The following is a 16750-nucleotide window of genomic DNA, read 5'->3' as shown; positions in this document are numbered from 1 at the left end:
GACATATAAGTACATGCAGACTGAGAAACAGGGACTTTCTCTAGTAGCTTACCGGTGTGCAAACATTCCTTGACATATCAAAATCATGTGTGCACAGATAGAGGTACCAGTGTGCATAGGCAAATATTTGCAAGTAGGAACACACACACACATATACACATGATGGTGGCAAAAACAGACACACTCAGCCACACCCATAGAACTTGGCAGCATCACACACTCCTGTGGACTTTGGCATCTGCCAACACCCAGGGAGAAAGATCATAATAGAGTGAGCAGGTCATTGGGCTCTGAGAAGTCGGAAGTTTGGATCCCTGGCCAACTTCTAAGTTCATGTTCCTCATTAATGATGAGATAGAGGCAGGGTTAAATGAGATTATATGAGGGGGCACAGAGGCTCAGGCTAAAAGGCCCTTCTGGAGCAGTGAAGAGAAAGACAGGTCAACCAGGACCATGGAGCTCAGCGTCCTCCTCCTCCTGGCTGTCCTCACAGGGCTCTTGCTGCTCATGACTAGGGGCCAGCCAAAGACTCATGGACGTCTCCCTCCGGGCCCCCGCCCCCTGCCTTTCTTGGGGAACCTCCTGCAGATGGACAGAAAAGGTCTGCTCAATTCCTTCCTGAAGGTGAGACACAGAGGATGGGGTACAGAGACGGGTCCTCCTCTTTGTCTTTGTGACAGTATATATGACTTCTGTCATTTCATTTCTGGGACAATTGCGAGGGTGAAATTTGTCAGTCTTTTCACTGTAAGGCTGCTCTGTTTTCTCTGTCATTAACTGCTCTTTATAGGAGAGAAGTGTTTACAAAGGGAGAGAGAGAGAGAAGAAGAAGAAGGGAAGCACCTGCCATAGAGGCAGGCATGGGGTGGGCGCTGGGGGAGATGGGAGAGAACCTGGGGATACTGGTACTGGAAAATGTACACTGGTGGAAGGATGGTTGTTGGAACACTGTATGACTGAAATCCAATCATGAACAGCTTTGTAATTGTTTATCTCAGTGATTGAATAAAAAAAAATTTTTAAAAGGAGAGATGCATTTAGACCATGTAAATTTTATTCTTTAAATATATATGTGTATATATTTAAATATATCTGCAATGTTTCCCTTCAGAATCAGGGCTGGGTGTGCAGTGGTTGGTGGTTAAGGGCCATGGAGATGAAGCTGGCGGAGAGTGGACAGAGCAGCATCCCAGAGGCATCCCTGCCCTGTTGGATGCACACGTTTTGGGTTTTCGAGCTTGGTGGCATGAAGTTGTTTATAGTAACCTCTTAAGATTCTTTGTAGTGTCTGTTGTGATTACTCCCCTGTCATCTCTGATCCTATTTATATCTTTGGGTTTCTTCTTTTCTTAGTGAGTTAAATAAGTGTTTGTAGATTTTGTTTACTCGTTAAAAAAAAAGTGAAATCCTGGTTTATAAGACCAGGCTTGTAACGTTTTCTTGTTTTTTATATTGTTGACTTCAAATATAATGTTTATTGTCTATTCTATTTGTTTTGGCATTTGTTTGTTGTTCTATTTCTAGCTTTTCTAACTGACAATTTAGATCATTGATATGAGCCCTTCTTTCTTACTGGGGTGCACTACTCGAGCCCAGGTCATCCACATGCAAGGCAAATGCCTTCTGTGCTATACAATCTCTCCAGCCTTGAGGAGGCTGAGATAAAAGAAAGATAAAGTCAGATCCAGGAGCAAGGACAGAGTGATTGTAAAAGCATTCAGCTTGGGATCAAAGAAATAGCATAGTGATAAAGACTTGCTTTGCGTGTGGTCAACTCAGGTTTGATCCCTGGCACCACATATAGTCCCTTGATGGATGCATGGATCCCTGAGAAGAGAGTCAGGAGTAAGCCCTGAGCATAGCCCAGGATGGATCCATGAGCAGAGAGCCAGGAGTAAGCCCTGAGCATAGCTGAATGTGGCCGAAAAAATGAACAACAACAGCAACAAACTCATTTAACTATCTGTACTGCTGAGGGTATCGAATCTCGGGCTTGAATTGAATAATTATGAATCCTTTAGTTGCTGGGTTCAGGGAAAGAAAAACACACCCTTTGGAGAGGCCTATCTCAATCCCTCTGTCAGCCTTTTAATAGTGTAGTGGCTGGAGTGAGCAGAGAAGTGCACACTCACAGTAAACGTGTGTGTGTGTGTGCTTGACAGATTCGAGACCAGTACGGGGATGTGTTCACTGTGTACCTGGGACCAAGGCCAGTGGTCATGCTCTGTGGGACAGAGGCCATCCGGGAGGCTCTGGTGGACCAAGCTGAAGCCTTCTCTGGCCGGGGGAAAATCGCTGTGCTTGACCCAGTTTTCCAGGGTTATGGTAAGAGCCTCCAAGATATCATGAGGGTTGAGTTGGGGGATGTGAATCTGGGAAGGTAGGCCAAAGGGTCCAATGGGATTTGGAGTATTCATTAAACATGTTCTGCGATCCCCAGGTGTGGTCTTTGCCAATGGAGAACGTTGGAAGGCCCTTCGGCGATTCTCTCTGGCCACCATGAGGGATTTCGGGATGGGAAAACGGAGTGTGGAGGAAAGAATCCAGGAGGAGGCTCAGTGTCTGGTGGAGGAGCTGCGAAAAACCAAGGGTGAGCCTGTGGAAATGGTGGGGGTAGACACAGAAAGAGAGAGAGAGAGTGAGAGAGAGTGAGAGAGAGAGAACCTATAAATAGAAATTCTCAGATAACCAGAGAAAGGGTTGTAAAGAGAAAAAAATGCAATGACCAAAAGACTACCAAAAAGATCTGGGGGGGGGGGGACAGAGGGTCATACAAAGTCCCTTGAGTGAGAAGATGTGTTGTGATGTGCTAGAAAGAGCTCAGGGATAAGCTTGAGTCTAAGCTCTCTCCTTACTTTTTCTGAAGGAAAAAAAAACTTATGATTGATCATGTTTATGGAAGGAAGTAGTGGAATTTCCAGGAAAGGAAGTAAAGAGAGAGAAGGAAATATCTGAGACATGTGCTGTGAGTTTTCCTTCCCAGGGTGAAGGTCAAGTGAGCAGCCAGGGTAGTAGGAGAATTCATTCAAGTCACACTTCCAGTTGCTTTTGTTTTCTCCCCAAATCAGTTTTGTGGAGACAGAGGGGACACGTTCTCTCAGGAGAGCAGAGGACATCAGTGCACAGTGTAGGAGTGAGAGACTGAGGTCCAGACAGAGGGAGCAGAGGAATAGGGACAGAGGAAGAGAGAAGGACAAAAAGACAGAGATGGAAGGACCAAGACAAAAGGACTTGTGAGATCAACACTGAGAGTGGACAGAGAGGTAGAGACAGAGAGAAAGGGCAGAGAAGATAAAGACATTGGTAGACAAGTGAAGCCTTAAAAGGCATTAAAGTCTTTTATACAAAGAGGAGGGATGGGGGGACAAGGAGTAAGTCTGCACCCACCTGTGGTTCCTGAACTGCACCTCTGTCCTCCCACCGAGCCTGTGACATGAAGGCAGGCATCAACCAACAAGGTTGGAATGGCTCTTTGAAGACATGTGAGTCCAGAGGAAGAGACAGAGGAATGATGAGGGACATTTGGGGAATGAGAAACAACATTTTCTTTTTTTAATTTTGTATTTTAAAAAATACACTTTACATTAAAGAAAAAGGCCTTTAATTTGTAAGTTCCACATTGAGATCACTGTATCACTGTCATCCCATTCATCGATTTACTCGAGCAGGCACCAGTAACGTCTCCATTCATTCCAGCCCTGAGATTTTAGCAGCCTCTCCTTACTCTTCTTTCCCAATTATTGGGGGCTCTTTTAGGGTCAGGGGAATGAGAACTGCTATTGTCACTGTATTTGGCATATCGAATATTCCACGAGGAGCTTGCCAGGCTCTTCTGTGTGGGCAGGATACTCTTGGTAGCTTGCCAGTCTCCTTGAGAGGCATATATATTTGTTTCCCTCTATGATGATGCATCACGTGACTGCTTCGTGGACACGTGGTCCAGAAATATGTTCACTCATGCATGAGGCTCGGCCAGAGCGTGTGGAAAGTGGCCTGGAGTGTGGTGGCGGTTGGGTAGTGGAGGTCAGCTGCCGGAGCTGGGTCCCTTGGGGCATGGAGGGCCCCCCGCCCCTCTTTGGGGTGCCCTGAGTGAGATAAAGGGAAGAAAAAAGGATTTTTGAAAATAAGAATCACAGAGAAAAATAGAGGGAGTGAACTTATATCCTAAGTTCCCTAAACTCCACAAAACCAATATCCACAAAGACCTTGCTGCTGCCAAATGATGAAAGTGACAACATTTTCTTTTAAAGCCGTACTAAACTTTGTCATTGAACACTGGTTCTGTGTGCTGTCTACCCCACCCCTTTGTCTTCCTTCTTTGTGCTCTGGAGACAGAGGAGGGGTCTCCAGCTTCTGTTGCTGGCTGTGTGGAGTCTGCACCTGGGCCCCATAGATTACTGTTTAGTCTCCTCCATGGCAGGAGCATGCAGAGGGTTCTGTGTCTGTCTGTGAAATGGGTTACCAACAGACCAGCACCTTCCTCATACCTGTGGTCAAAACGAGAAGGGCCAATTGTGACTGTTATTATACAAAATATGTGAGTGACAAATAATATGGGTTCTGCATGACCTCTGTGATTATCATTTTTTTCCCGGGCCATAAGGAGGACAGTGACAAAGCAGTGAGAGCTTTGACATTGTTCAATGGGCAGACCTGGGATTTCCAGGCCTTTAAGTGAGTTTTCATTAACCTGTATCCTCTGCCCCCCAGGAACTCTCCAGGATCCTACCATGTTCTTCCACTCCATCACTGCCAACATCATCTGCTCCATTGTCTTTGGGAAACGTTTCTCCTACCAAGACCCAGAGTTCCTTCGACTGCTGGACTTGTTCTTCCAAACATTTGCCCTTACAAGCTCCTTCTCCGCCCAGGTCAGGAAAGGTGGAGGATGGTGGGGATGAGGTGGACATCCATGGTAGGGCTGGTGATTATCTGTTTTGGGGTGCAGGAATTCAGATCAGGGATGGAAGAGGAGAGTGACAACAGTGTGGAAGAGAGCTGGGGAGGCAGAAAGTAGAGTTGAGATGGACAGAAAGAAAGAAGAGGTCAAATATTCAGGGAACCAAAGACGTCCATAGATAGACAAAGCAGTCAGTGCTTTGAGAAGACAGAAGGATAAGGAGAAAAAGAGAAGGCAGAGATAAAGGGTCCTCAAGAGACTGCTGAGGAGAGAGAACCATGGTTTCAGAATGTTCTGTTCCTGATCTCCCTCTCATCTGGGAGAAATTCAAAGATCTATGAGGAGAGGAAACTATTTCTTAAATATCCAATTTCTTTTTCCTTTTTCCCATTTTTGTTTGAATGCTGTACTTTCCAAAGTTGTTCATAATGATTTGTTACAGGCATTCAATATTCCAACCAGTCCCACCACCAATGTCACCTTCCCTCCACCATTGTTTCTATTTTTTTCAGTCACCCCTCAAGCCTGCCTCTGTAGCATACCCACAATAATTTATTTTATATCGCGTGTTACCACTAAATGGCTAGCAGAATGGTAAAAAATATATTTTTGTAGAAAAAAATTTGTGAAAATTGTTGCATCTCACCACGCCCCATGCCTGCTGAGGGGGCAAGTTAGGGTGGGTAGGAAACTGGGGGCAATGGTGGAGAGAGAGTCAAACTGGCGGTGAGATTGATCAGCACCAATCCCAGAACCCGTGTGATCTTCGCTCCACCATTGTCCCTAGTTTCCCATGCACCCCCCTAACCTGCCCTATTGGCAGGCATTAAGTCCTTATCTGAGGGCTAAGTTGTTGTTGCTAGTTAAGTCTTCTGTGTTAGTGTTTTTGTTAGTAGAGATTAGTTGGCTTCAATATTACATTCTCATCCAATCTAGGATGCCCTTAGTATCGTAGAGTTTGGAGTTTGGACATGGGTGTGGCTGCCTGGGCTTCCGGAAGTAGGAAGAGGCGGGTCCTCATTTTTTTTAATCCCTCTTTTGGGTCCACCTTTCTTTCCCTTATTGCCATGGTGAAGCCATAAATCAAACACAAGCTTGTTTGTTGTACTCACTAGAGGTTGCACATTTGTTCTCACGCACTTTATCGGGGCACTGAGGGTCCCATCTAGAAAAGCCTCATTGATGGACTATTCTTCTTCTTTCTTTTTTTTTTGCTACACCCTGCTGTGCTCAGGGATCACTCCTGGTGGGATTTATCGGAACACAAGGGATGCCAGAGATTGAACCCTGGTTGGCCATCAGCAAGGCAAGCGTTCTGCCTGCTGTACTATCTCTTCAGCCCCTGATCGATTGCTCTTGTCTCATCTTGGAGGCACTAGGGTTGAACTCTGGGCCTTGTGGTTGTAATTCAAGTACTTTTGCCAGTGAACCACTTCTGGGCCTGTCTTCCTTCTTTCTTTTCTAAACTTTGTTTAAACAATGTGGTTTATAAAGTTGTTTATAATACAGTTATTTCAAGCATTCAGTGTTCCAGCACCAGTCCCACCACCAGTGTGATTTTCCCCCTCCACCATTTTTCCAAGTTTCCCACCCACCCCCTAATCTGCCCCTTTGGTAGATATAAAATAATTTATTTTGTGTTGCACATTATAACCAAATGGTAAGTGGAATTATAAGAAATAGTTCAGTAAAAGAAAATTTGTGAAAATTGGTATATCTCACAATGGTGTTATTAAGGTCACTGAGGACTTACTAAGCTGTTGCTAGTTTGAGGCTTCTGTGCTATTTTTTCACTTTTTGAGTTTAGTGGGCTTCTTTGCTACTTCCAGTCTAATTTTTTGTGCTCCTACTGGACTGTCAGTTTTGTGAAATTTGGAATTGTGTGCCTGCATATGTGGCCACATGCTCTCCACATGCCCCCCTCCCAAGAAGACCCCAGAGTTCTCCATTTGAATACCAGGGTACCTGTGAGTTTCATTGGCTTGTCTTGGCATTTTTCTGGGATTAGTTGTGAACCTGTGAAGCTAGTCCATTTACAAGGTGGAGGCTGTGGGACATGAGTCTTCACTTGCACTCTTATTTACAAGGTATTGCTGCCTAAGTTTTCCCAGACTTTATAGGTGCTCAATCCTTTCTGTTGCACAGGAGAAAGTTAACATACCATTGTCTCATTTTCTCCCTACCTTTCCTCGAAGTGCCTCATCACAGACCATGTATTCTCTGTCAGGCAGTTGTCAGGAATCTGCCAATCTTATTTCCTATAGAATATTTGGAGATGATAGTTCTGCAATATTCACAAGTCCCTCCAGTTACTGTCCCCTTTGTTTCTGATTCAGACAGAACTTAGTGTTCTCTGCTGGGTCAGTGTTAAATTAATCTGTAAGTATAATCTGCTTGGCGTCTCTTCTGAGATTAGTCACAAAGCAGTAAAGCTGGGATGTATGTATAGCAGTGGCTGTGGGGTGTGGGTGCAGCTTTTGGGGTTTCAGCAGGGTGGGGACTCAGCCCAAACCCCTCCAGAAGTGGCCCCAGAGTTTTCAGTGCACAGATCCATGTACCCGGGAAATTTATTGACTTGGCATCTCTTCTGAGATTAGTAGTGAAGCTGTGAAACCTGGCTGTTTACATCACTAAGGCTCTATTTGACTTTTTCCTGGAGATATCTGCATATGAAAAAAAATTGAACAGGTGTTTTCACAAGAAAAGCTTGCACTGTTGATGGTCTTCTCATATTATTCCTTGCACTATTGAAAGTTTTAAAAAATTCATAGATTTTTCTTAGTTTCCATCTTCCTTCTTTATGTTAAAACTTTCCTTAAGATTTTATTTTATTTTATTTTATTTATTTATTTATTTATTTTTTTTTTTGCTTTCGGGTCACACCCAGCGATGCTCAGGGGTTACTCCTGGCTCTGCACTCAGGAATTACTCCTGGCGGTGCTTGGGGGACCATATGGGATGCCGGGGATCGAACCCGGGTCGGCCGCGTGCAAGGCAAACGCCCTACCCGCTGTGCTATCGCTCCGGCCCCTCCTTAAGATTTTAGATAGGGGGCTGGAGCGATAGCACAGCGGGTAGGGCATTTGCCTTGCACGCGGTCGACCCAGATTCAATTCCCAGCATCCCATATGGTCCCCTGAGACCACCGGAGGTAATTCCTGAGTGCAGAGCCAGGAGTGATCCCTGTGCATTGCCGGGCGTGACCCCAAAATAAAAAAAATAGATTTTAGATAAATATTTCCCTATTTTTCAAGCTTTTATTAAAGTACCATGATTTTAAGTCTTTCATAGTTGAGTTTTAGATATACAATATTGCAGCACTGATCCTACCTCCACCAATGTTCCCCCACACCCTCCAGCCTGAAATCTTTTTTTTTTTTTTGGCTTTTTCGGTCACACCCGGCAATGCACAGGGGTTACTCCTCGCTCTGCACTCAGGAATTACTCCTGGCAGTGTTTAGGGGACCATATGGGATGCTGGGAATCAAACCCGGGTTGGCCTTGTGCAAGGCAAATGCCCTACCCGCTGTGCTATCGCTCCAGCCCCAGTCTGCACTCTTGACAAGCACTTTCTAAGTTTCATTGTTACACGTTTGATTGTTAACGTTTGGGTCTCTTGATTTCAGTGTCGTTGACTGTGGATTGGATATTTATTTGACTCTGTCATTCCTTAATACCACCTTTGTATTTAATTCTCCTAACCTGACCCCCATTGTTTCTCATCTGTCTCTTCTCACCCTCCCTTCCACTCATTCTTTACTTCTCCACCCTGTACTCGGGTCCAAGGCTGATCAGGGCAAATATTTCCCTCTTTTAAATTATGTTTAAGATAATTACTTCTTTTTACATAATTGTAATACAGAGTTGGGCTTTGATCTATCAGAGGTTACAAATATCCACCTCTCCAGTCTGAGTGGAAGTCATAGTCACCTCTTTTATATGCAGGGTTCATATCTGGAGTCAATCAGTGACATTCAGGGTGGGTAGATTTGTGAGTGCAGATCAAAGAGGGGGAGAAATTTCTTTTTTTGTAAACGGGGCTGCACAACTCAAATGTGCCATGTCATGTTTACTAAGTTAAAGGACTTAGACTGAGCCAAAAATGCACAGTAGATAAGAAGCTTGCTTTGCATTTCTTGGCCAAAGTTCAATAGGCATGCATCGAATCCTCTGTGTACTGCCAGATGTGATCCCTGAGCAAGAACCAAGAGTCAGCTCTGAACACCCTGGTGTGGCCCCACAACCAAAATCACCCCAAAACCAAACAAACCAAACCTGCAGGCTATGTGGCCTTCCTCACCCAGAATTTAAGTCAGGTAGTGATATAGGACTGTCCCCAGAGTTTCCATGACCTCTGATTCAAGAGTCAGATGAGAAATCGGGAGAGACCATGGTTGTTTGTATAGCCAGCCCAAGAGAAGATTTCAATGTTCTCGACCACAGAAAACCACGAAGAGAGAAAAATCACCTTGGGAAGTCCAGTTAATACCATGGTTATATCTGAAGGAGGAATTAATGAACTACCTTGCACCTTACCATACCTGAATTTTATGTAATTATTTGCAACAAGGCAGATACTATATTTTTCATCAGACAGAACAATAGAAGCCCAAACCCAAAGAAGTCAATGGGGCTGAATGATCCTGAGTAATTCATCTGGGTGAGCATCATGTTATCATTCCTGACACAGCAAAAGAGATGCAGAGAGGAGGGGAGAGTCAGGGAGAGGTTTGAGCAAAGCAGACAAAGTGGCCCAAGAAGGAAATCGATACTCAGAGAGAGGAGCATAAGGTGAGTCACAGAGACAAGAAAGGTGGAGTGGAGAGAGATGGAGAGGGGGGTATAGATTAACAAAAGACATGAGGACGAGGTTGGAGATTCAGGAAGAGAAAAAATGCAGGAAGAAGATAGAATCAGTGTAATAGGGACCCAGGTAAGAGAAATAAAGAGACAGAAAGACAAAGATCCTGGAGAGGAGTTGGGACCACTGCACTTGACCCTTCCCCAAGAGGCTCTAGAATATCTGTGTCACTTACAGGTGTTTGAACTCTTCCCTGGCTTCTTGAAGTACTTCCCTGGAGCACACAGGCAGATCTATAGAAACCTGCAGGAGATCAATGCCTTCATTGGTCGCAGTGTGGAGAAGCACCGTGAGACTCTGGACTGCTCTGCTCCCCGTGACTTCATTGATACCTACCTGATCCGCATGGACAAAGTGGGGCTTGGGAAAAGGGACATGGGGGGAGGGAGGAAAAGGTGGGGGGGTGAGAAGGCTAGGGAAACAGGTACTAAGGAGAAGAGCATAGAGGGAATAGGGAGAGCGATTAGTAAAAAGAGGGTGTGCGGTAGGGCATCAAGGAGTAGGAAAAATGAGAGAGAGGGAGGGAAGGAGTGAGAGAGGGAGAGAAATGAAGGACAAGTTACAAACTTGCTGTCATGGTATAGGTCCACTTTTACAGTAGGAAATTCTGAAATGGTGTGAGTCAACAGCAAACAGTAAACCTAGGGATATTCACATATGCAGCGAGGCTTCAGGATCCCATGAGTCAAATTTTTTTTAATTTAAATTTTATTGAATCACCATGTGGAGGGTTACAAAGTTCTCATGATTATGTCAGTTATACAGTACTCAAACACCCTTCCCTTCACCCGTGCCCATATTCCATCACCAACCACCCCATTATACCTCCCGCCCCCTCCCACCCCCCAGTCCCCGCCCTTGTAAGTGATAAGTTTCACTTCGTTTACGCTTTATCTTGGTTACAGTCCATGTTTCAACACATAATTCACTATTGTTGCTAGGGTTTCCCCCCAAAAAAGAGAAGACAGTCCCACTGTCAAGGAAGCATTTGATGGCTCTCCATTGCTGAGAATGTAGAGATATTAAGTCCCGCTGTTTGTTACATAACTTTTCTATTTTTTTCCCCCCTCGTCCCGCGCCACCGAGATCACGCCTGTTTAGTAATCACCACGCTGCCTGACAAAGGGAAACAAACCAAAAGAGATGGTTATTTCTCGTCATCAGCCGGCGTGGGGCTCTAGCTTAGTTGATAGTCTGGTATAATGTCTGCAAGCAGTTTCTGGAACCAAAAGTAATACGCTGGTATCGGCCCCGGCTCAAGGTTCCACCAGCGTCCCGCTGTTCCAAGTACATAATAATTTATTCCCTTGCATCCGATTCCCACGCCACCAGGTCCGTGTCAGCTTAATGGACATCATACTATGGTTAACGCCACGCCGCATTTTTTCCTGAGAAAGAAGGATATTTCTTCTCAGCCGGCGTGGGGATATGGCTTAGTTCAGTCTATAGAGATGGCTACCACTTTGGTGGCCTTCAATATTTCAGCAAAAGACTTACTATTCTTGTTAGGATTTCCCACCAAAGTCCGACCCGCTAAAGTCCAGGGAAAATTCTGCCTAAAATTCTATCGCTACAATCTTTTACCCTTTAACAAAAAACTTAGTACTATTGTTTGGAGTTTCCCCCCACGTTAAGCCCTGCCAAAAAGGAACATTTACACGTTGCTAACAATCAGACAATCAAAAGATATTAGGTCGCGCGGCTGCGATTTGGATTTCTATATGAAGTCCAAGGAAGATTCTTTTGGTAAATTTTTTTTTTTTTAATGAAGGACAAGTCCGACCCCAGTACTGAATTCAACAAGAAGAATCTCATTATCTCTGCACTTTCGCTCTTCTTTGCTGGCACGGAGACCACGAGCACCACACTCCGCTATGGATTCCTGCTCCTGCTCAGATATCCCCACATCACAGGTGGGCAGAATGGGGGCCACTAATCTGGTGGTGGGTCTTTTGTCTCTTTTTGAACTGCATAAGCAAGTCAACTGTTCTGTCTGAAGAAGATAGCAGCATGCGACTCTCAGCACAGAAGCATTGAAGGTTTTGAACAAGCTCCCAATCACATCAAGAATCTGGTTGATGGATAAACAAAGATTCTGTTGATATGTTCTCCTGCTTTTTTCTTTCACCACTTAACTCATCCCTTATTTTATTCATCCTTATAGATCTTTTTATCCATCTAGTCACCCACCCATCCATTTTCCTATCTTTTCTGTTATTTAATGATTTACTAGTACACCCTCTGATTCCACCATCCATGATTTATCCAAAGACATTGAATTCATTGATTTGGATTATAGGATTTACCAATGAATGTTTTGTTAAGTCTGTCACCACTTCATTGGCTACGTCATTCATATGTTCATCTTGGCTCATTCTTATGACTGTATTTTTATTCATCTCATCCATCAGGTTCATCAATTCTGCATTTAACATCTAATTCATTAATTTTATTACTTTTATAATATTATTTTGGATGTTACATATTTTATTAATTAATTTTTATTAAGACATTGTGATTTGCTTCATTAATTTATTAATCCTTGATGTGTATATCTGAATATGTATATGGGAGCATGGTTCAGCCAGCAGGTCAACCTGTACCTGTGGGGCAAGTATATCAGTAACCTGATGGAGCCTTCAGACTTGCAGATACCCCAAACTTGCTGCTGTGCCTTTGGCCAGACCCCAACAACTTGGGGCCAAGTTTACCAAGAAATTAAATGGCCAAAAGTTAGGTATGCAGGAGACACACCCACAAACCACCTCCAGCTCGGCTATATAAGCTCAAAGCCTATGGCCCTCTTGGAGAGCCTGGCAAACTACCGAGGATATCCCACCTGTATGGCAGAGCCTGGCAAGCTACCCATGATATACTTGATATGCCAAAAACAGTAACAACAACGTGTTCTTCATGTTCCTGGAGAGAGCAGACGCCATTGGGCTACACTAGCATGTAACAGGGACTAATGGAGATATTACTGGCACCTGCTTGAGCAATCGATGAGCAACAGGATGACAGTGACAGTGACAGTGATATGTATACCAACCATCCCATTCATCCATTATTACTTAATTTAACACTTTATTCATTAATTTGTTCAACTACTTATTCTTTTATAAATCTATATAGTCCTACATCATTCATTGAATTTATTGGTTGGTTAATAATATATAGGTTAGATTGACAAGTTTTCTTTAATTTGGGGTCACAAACGATGACACCTGGGAGTCACTCCAAACTTTGTGCTGAGGGATTAGTACTGGTCTTGATTCTGGGACCATGTGGTGCCAGAACTTGAATATTGTACTCCCACATGCAAAACAAGTGCTCAGCTCAATCAATTATATCTCTGACCTTATTTATTAATTAATATATTGTTGAAAAATACATTTGCATTGATTATCTTTTAATTCTTTGATCTTCCCATTAATCAATTGGCATGTTTCCTTATTAATTCAGTTGTTTATTTGGTTTATCTATCATCTATCACTATTAAATTCCTTATGACGCAGCTCAATAATTTATAATATACATACAATAAATATCAATTAATTTTGTACTCATAGGGAAATTCTACTTGATTCTTGCTCTTAAGTTCTCAATTTAAAAGTCTATGCAAATTGTGAGGACTTCTGTGTACATGTGCTTACCTTTGCACATGGAAAAAAATACATGCCATTCATTAGGTTTCAAAGAATGAGAATTCTTTTTTTAAAAAAAATTTATTGAATCACTGTGAGATAGTTACAAGCTTTCATGTTTGGGTTACAGTCACACAATGATCAAACATCCATCCCTACACCAGTGCACATTCTCCACGACCAATATCCCTGGTATACCTCCCCCTGCCTCCATGGCAGACAATATTCCCCACACACTCTCTCTACTTTTGGGCATTATGGCCTGAAACACAGACATTGAGAGGTCATCAAGTTTGGTCCATTATCTACTTTTGGCACTCATCTCCCATCCTGATTCCTCCAGCCATCGTTTTTTTAGTGATCCCTTTAAGAATGAGAATTCTTGCTGCTTTTCCTTCCTTTGCTGTGCCCACTAGAGCTGGTTTCCAGAAACTCAGCAGTGTTATGATGTAATCTTTCTTAAAGGGTTTTCCTGATTCATTTCCCCCTAAGCCAGGAAAATTAGCTGGAGAGCAGTTTCCTTGCTAAATGTTTCTTTGCATGTAGTTCACCATTCCCCCTCTTGTGTGCAGAGAGAGTCCAGAAGGAGATCGACCAGGTGATTGGCTCACACCGTGCTCCAGCCCTCAGTGATCGTGTGAACATGCCATACACTGATGCCGTCATCCACGAGATTCAGAGATTTGCGGACCTCCTCCCTATTGGGGTGCCTCACATTGTCACCAAGGACACACATTTTCGAGGGTACATCATCCCGAAGGTAAGACCACCCTGGGTCTTGAATGTCTGCTGTGTGGGCATCCCGGGCTCTTCTAGTCTCCCTTGTGGGGTTTTACCCCTAGGGTGCTCTTGTCTTGTGTTTCAGCCTCATGGGGTGGAGAGTGAATGCATTATCTTTTGATCTATGACTTTCCCTCAGGGTACAGAAATATTTCCCATCCTGAACTCTGCTCTCAATGATCCACATTACTTTGAGAAGCCAGAAACCTTCAACCCTGAACATTTTCTGGATGCCAACGGGGCATTAAAGAAGACTGACGCTTTCATGCCCTTTTCTATAGGTAAGATGGATATGTGCTCCAGATCCCAGAGACCAGGGTGCCTAGTCATGCTTATTAATCAAGTAGAGACCTTTGTTTATTGAGAGGTTAGACTCTTCCACTGTCATCACTGTCCTGACTGTCTTCACATCAATCTCAGAGGACAAATAGACCTGGGATATATTTTCTCTTGTCTATGCCTCAGAAAAACATATCTGTTGACACTTCTCCGAGTCCAGTACTCTCTTGGAGGCTTAAGATAATATATCCAACAGTCACTCTGAGTTATAGGTCCTTTCCTAGGAGATTTCTTACACATCTGCAATAGGAATTTATTTTATGGGTCTCAAAATAGGATCCTGAAATCCTATCTTTGAAAGGCCTTTCTCAAGCTAGTAGCTTGAGGATTAGGAGCCAGGAAGTAAAGCAGGAACATCTCCCTTTGTCCTTGCTGTCCACATCGGCAGTTTTCAACTCACTGGGGAAGGTTCTTTCCACGTTGGAGAATCTGATGAAAGGCTGGACTCCCAGCACCATTTTCTGCTCCTTCCAGGCCTTCAACTTTGAAGCATGTGACTCTGAGGAGCCAACTCAGACACAAGCAGGAGCAGAGTCAGAGACACGCAACCTTCCCATAGAGAAACAAACACACAACAACTACACTGACAGGATCCTTTACCAGGCTGGGTTATTCTTGAACTATTTCCATATTGACTTGTTTAACCTCACCCTAGGTCTTTAGGTAGATGCTGTGTGTCATATTAGAGTGGAAGGACACAATGTGCTAGGCCAGGAATGTGCAAACACCTCAGTGTGGGGGGAACACTGACACCTACTCATGTCCAATCAGAAGTGGGTCCCATAGAGAAACAAACACACAAAAACTACACTGACAGGATCCTTTATTCAAACCAGTGTTAGTATAGAACTATTATTCTAGAACTATTTCCAGTATTAACTTGTTTAACCTCACCATACGTCTTTAGGTAGATGCAGTCTGTCACAATGTGCTAAGCCAGAAATGTGCAAGCACCCCAGGTGTGGAGGGAACACTGACACCCATCCATATACAACCAGAAGTGGGTCCACAAACTCTGTGGGGGAATTGAGAATACTAACAGAAGGTACAGTTGCTTTTTAAACAGTGTGTGTGGCAAAGCCACCAGAGATTTCACCTGATTTTAGAGGTTAGGGTATTGCTACTAGCACATCTGAAATTGCAGGTGAGTGATCAAGTCCAGGCAAATTTGTTGCACAGGTGTCTGTGCTTTTAGACGAGATGGGTATTGTGCATGTGTATTCTTCTCCTAGCCCCCCTTCCTACATTAGTGACCCTCTGTGCCCACAGGGAAGCGCATTTGTCTTGGAGAAGGCATCGCCCGCACGGAAATATTCCTCTTTTTCACCACCATTCTGCAGAACTTCACCTTGGCTACCAGCATGGCCCCTGAGGACATCGACCTCACTCCCAAGGAGAATGGTGTGGGCAGACTGCCCCCACCATACAAGATCCGCTTCCTGCCTCGCCAGGGAGACTAAGGAAGGGGCTCAGAGCATGCTGGTGTCATTAATAATTCCTGCTTCTGCAGAAGTTCCCCCCACCCCCGTCTCTCTCAGTGTCTTCCTTCCTCAGACAGACATGCTCCCAACCTATGTATTTCTTTGTCCCGGTGGCTGCCTCCACAGGGAAATCCTTCCTGCAGCCTCACCTCTATCACAATGCAGCCCTCATGGGCCTCACTGGGGTCACACATTTACTTTGAGGGTGGTTTACCTCCAGGGATCTAAATCTCAAGTGTGTATGGATCACACTTGCATGTGAGACTATGCTAAGAATTGAATTCACAGCCTTACACCTGCTCTACTTTAGACCCATCCCTACACATCTCAGATGTTGTAAAAAGTTCAATGTGTATCTCACTGGAGTACAATGCAGGAATCAACTGGTCGAAGATCCTTTGGGGAGTTTCTAAGGGAGAATCTATTTCCTTCCCTTTTCAGCTCCTAGAGATCTTAATATTCCTCGACTTGTTAGCCCCCCCTTTACTTTCAAGCCTACAATACTGAGGCTGGAGCAAATAGTACTCAGCTGTGTTCTTTTATTGCACGTGACTAATCAAGGTTTAATCCAAATATTACCCACGTCCTGCCAGCAGTGAGCCCTGAGTGCCATGTCAGGAGCAAGCTCTGAGCACTGCTGGTTTTAATCCCAGAACAAAAATAAACAAATAAATAAATCCTAGAATGTTGAATCTCTCTGGTTTTTCTTTAATATCACCATCTCCTTCTGGTCCATTTCTCCTGC

The 16750-nt window shown here is 44.0% G+C and overlaps 1 protein-coding gene across 1 annotated transcript; it reads left to right on the top strand.

Moving 5' to 3' along the window:
• The first annotated feature begins 453 nt into the window (after window positions 1–453).
• Window positions 454–15984, top strand: LOC101546339 (cytochrome P450 2B4-like). Its single transcript, XM_004620778.2, has 9 exons — window positions 454–624; window positions 2163–2325; window positions 2441–2590; window positions 4711–4871; window positions 9939–10115; window positions 11533–11674; window positions 13978–14165; window positions 14325–14466; window positions 15794–15984. The coding sequence occupies exons 1-9, from the start codon at window positions 454–456 to the stop codon at window positions 15982–15984; spliced, it is 1485 nt and encodes a 494-aa protein (XP_004620835.1).
• The last annotated feature ends 766 nt before the right edge of the window (window positions 15985–16750 follow it).

The sequence above is a fragment of the Sorex araneus genome, chromosome 8 (genome assembly GCF_027595985.1).
Source record: "Sorex araneus isolate mSorAra2 chromosome 8, mSorAra2.pri, whole genome shotgun sequence".
In the NCBI taxonomy this organism is placed as follows: domain Eukaryota; kingdom Metazoa; phylum Chordata; class Mammalia; order Eulipotyphla; family Soricidae; genus Sorex; species Sorex araneus.
This window is presented reverse-complemented; position numbering and strand designations above follow the sequence as displayed.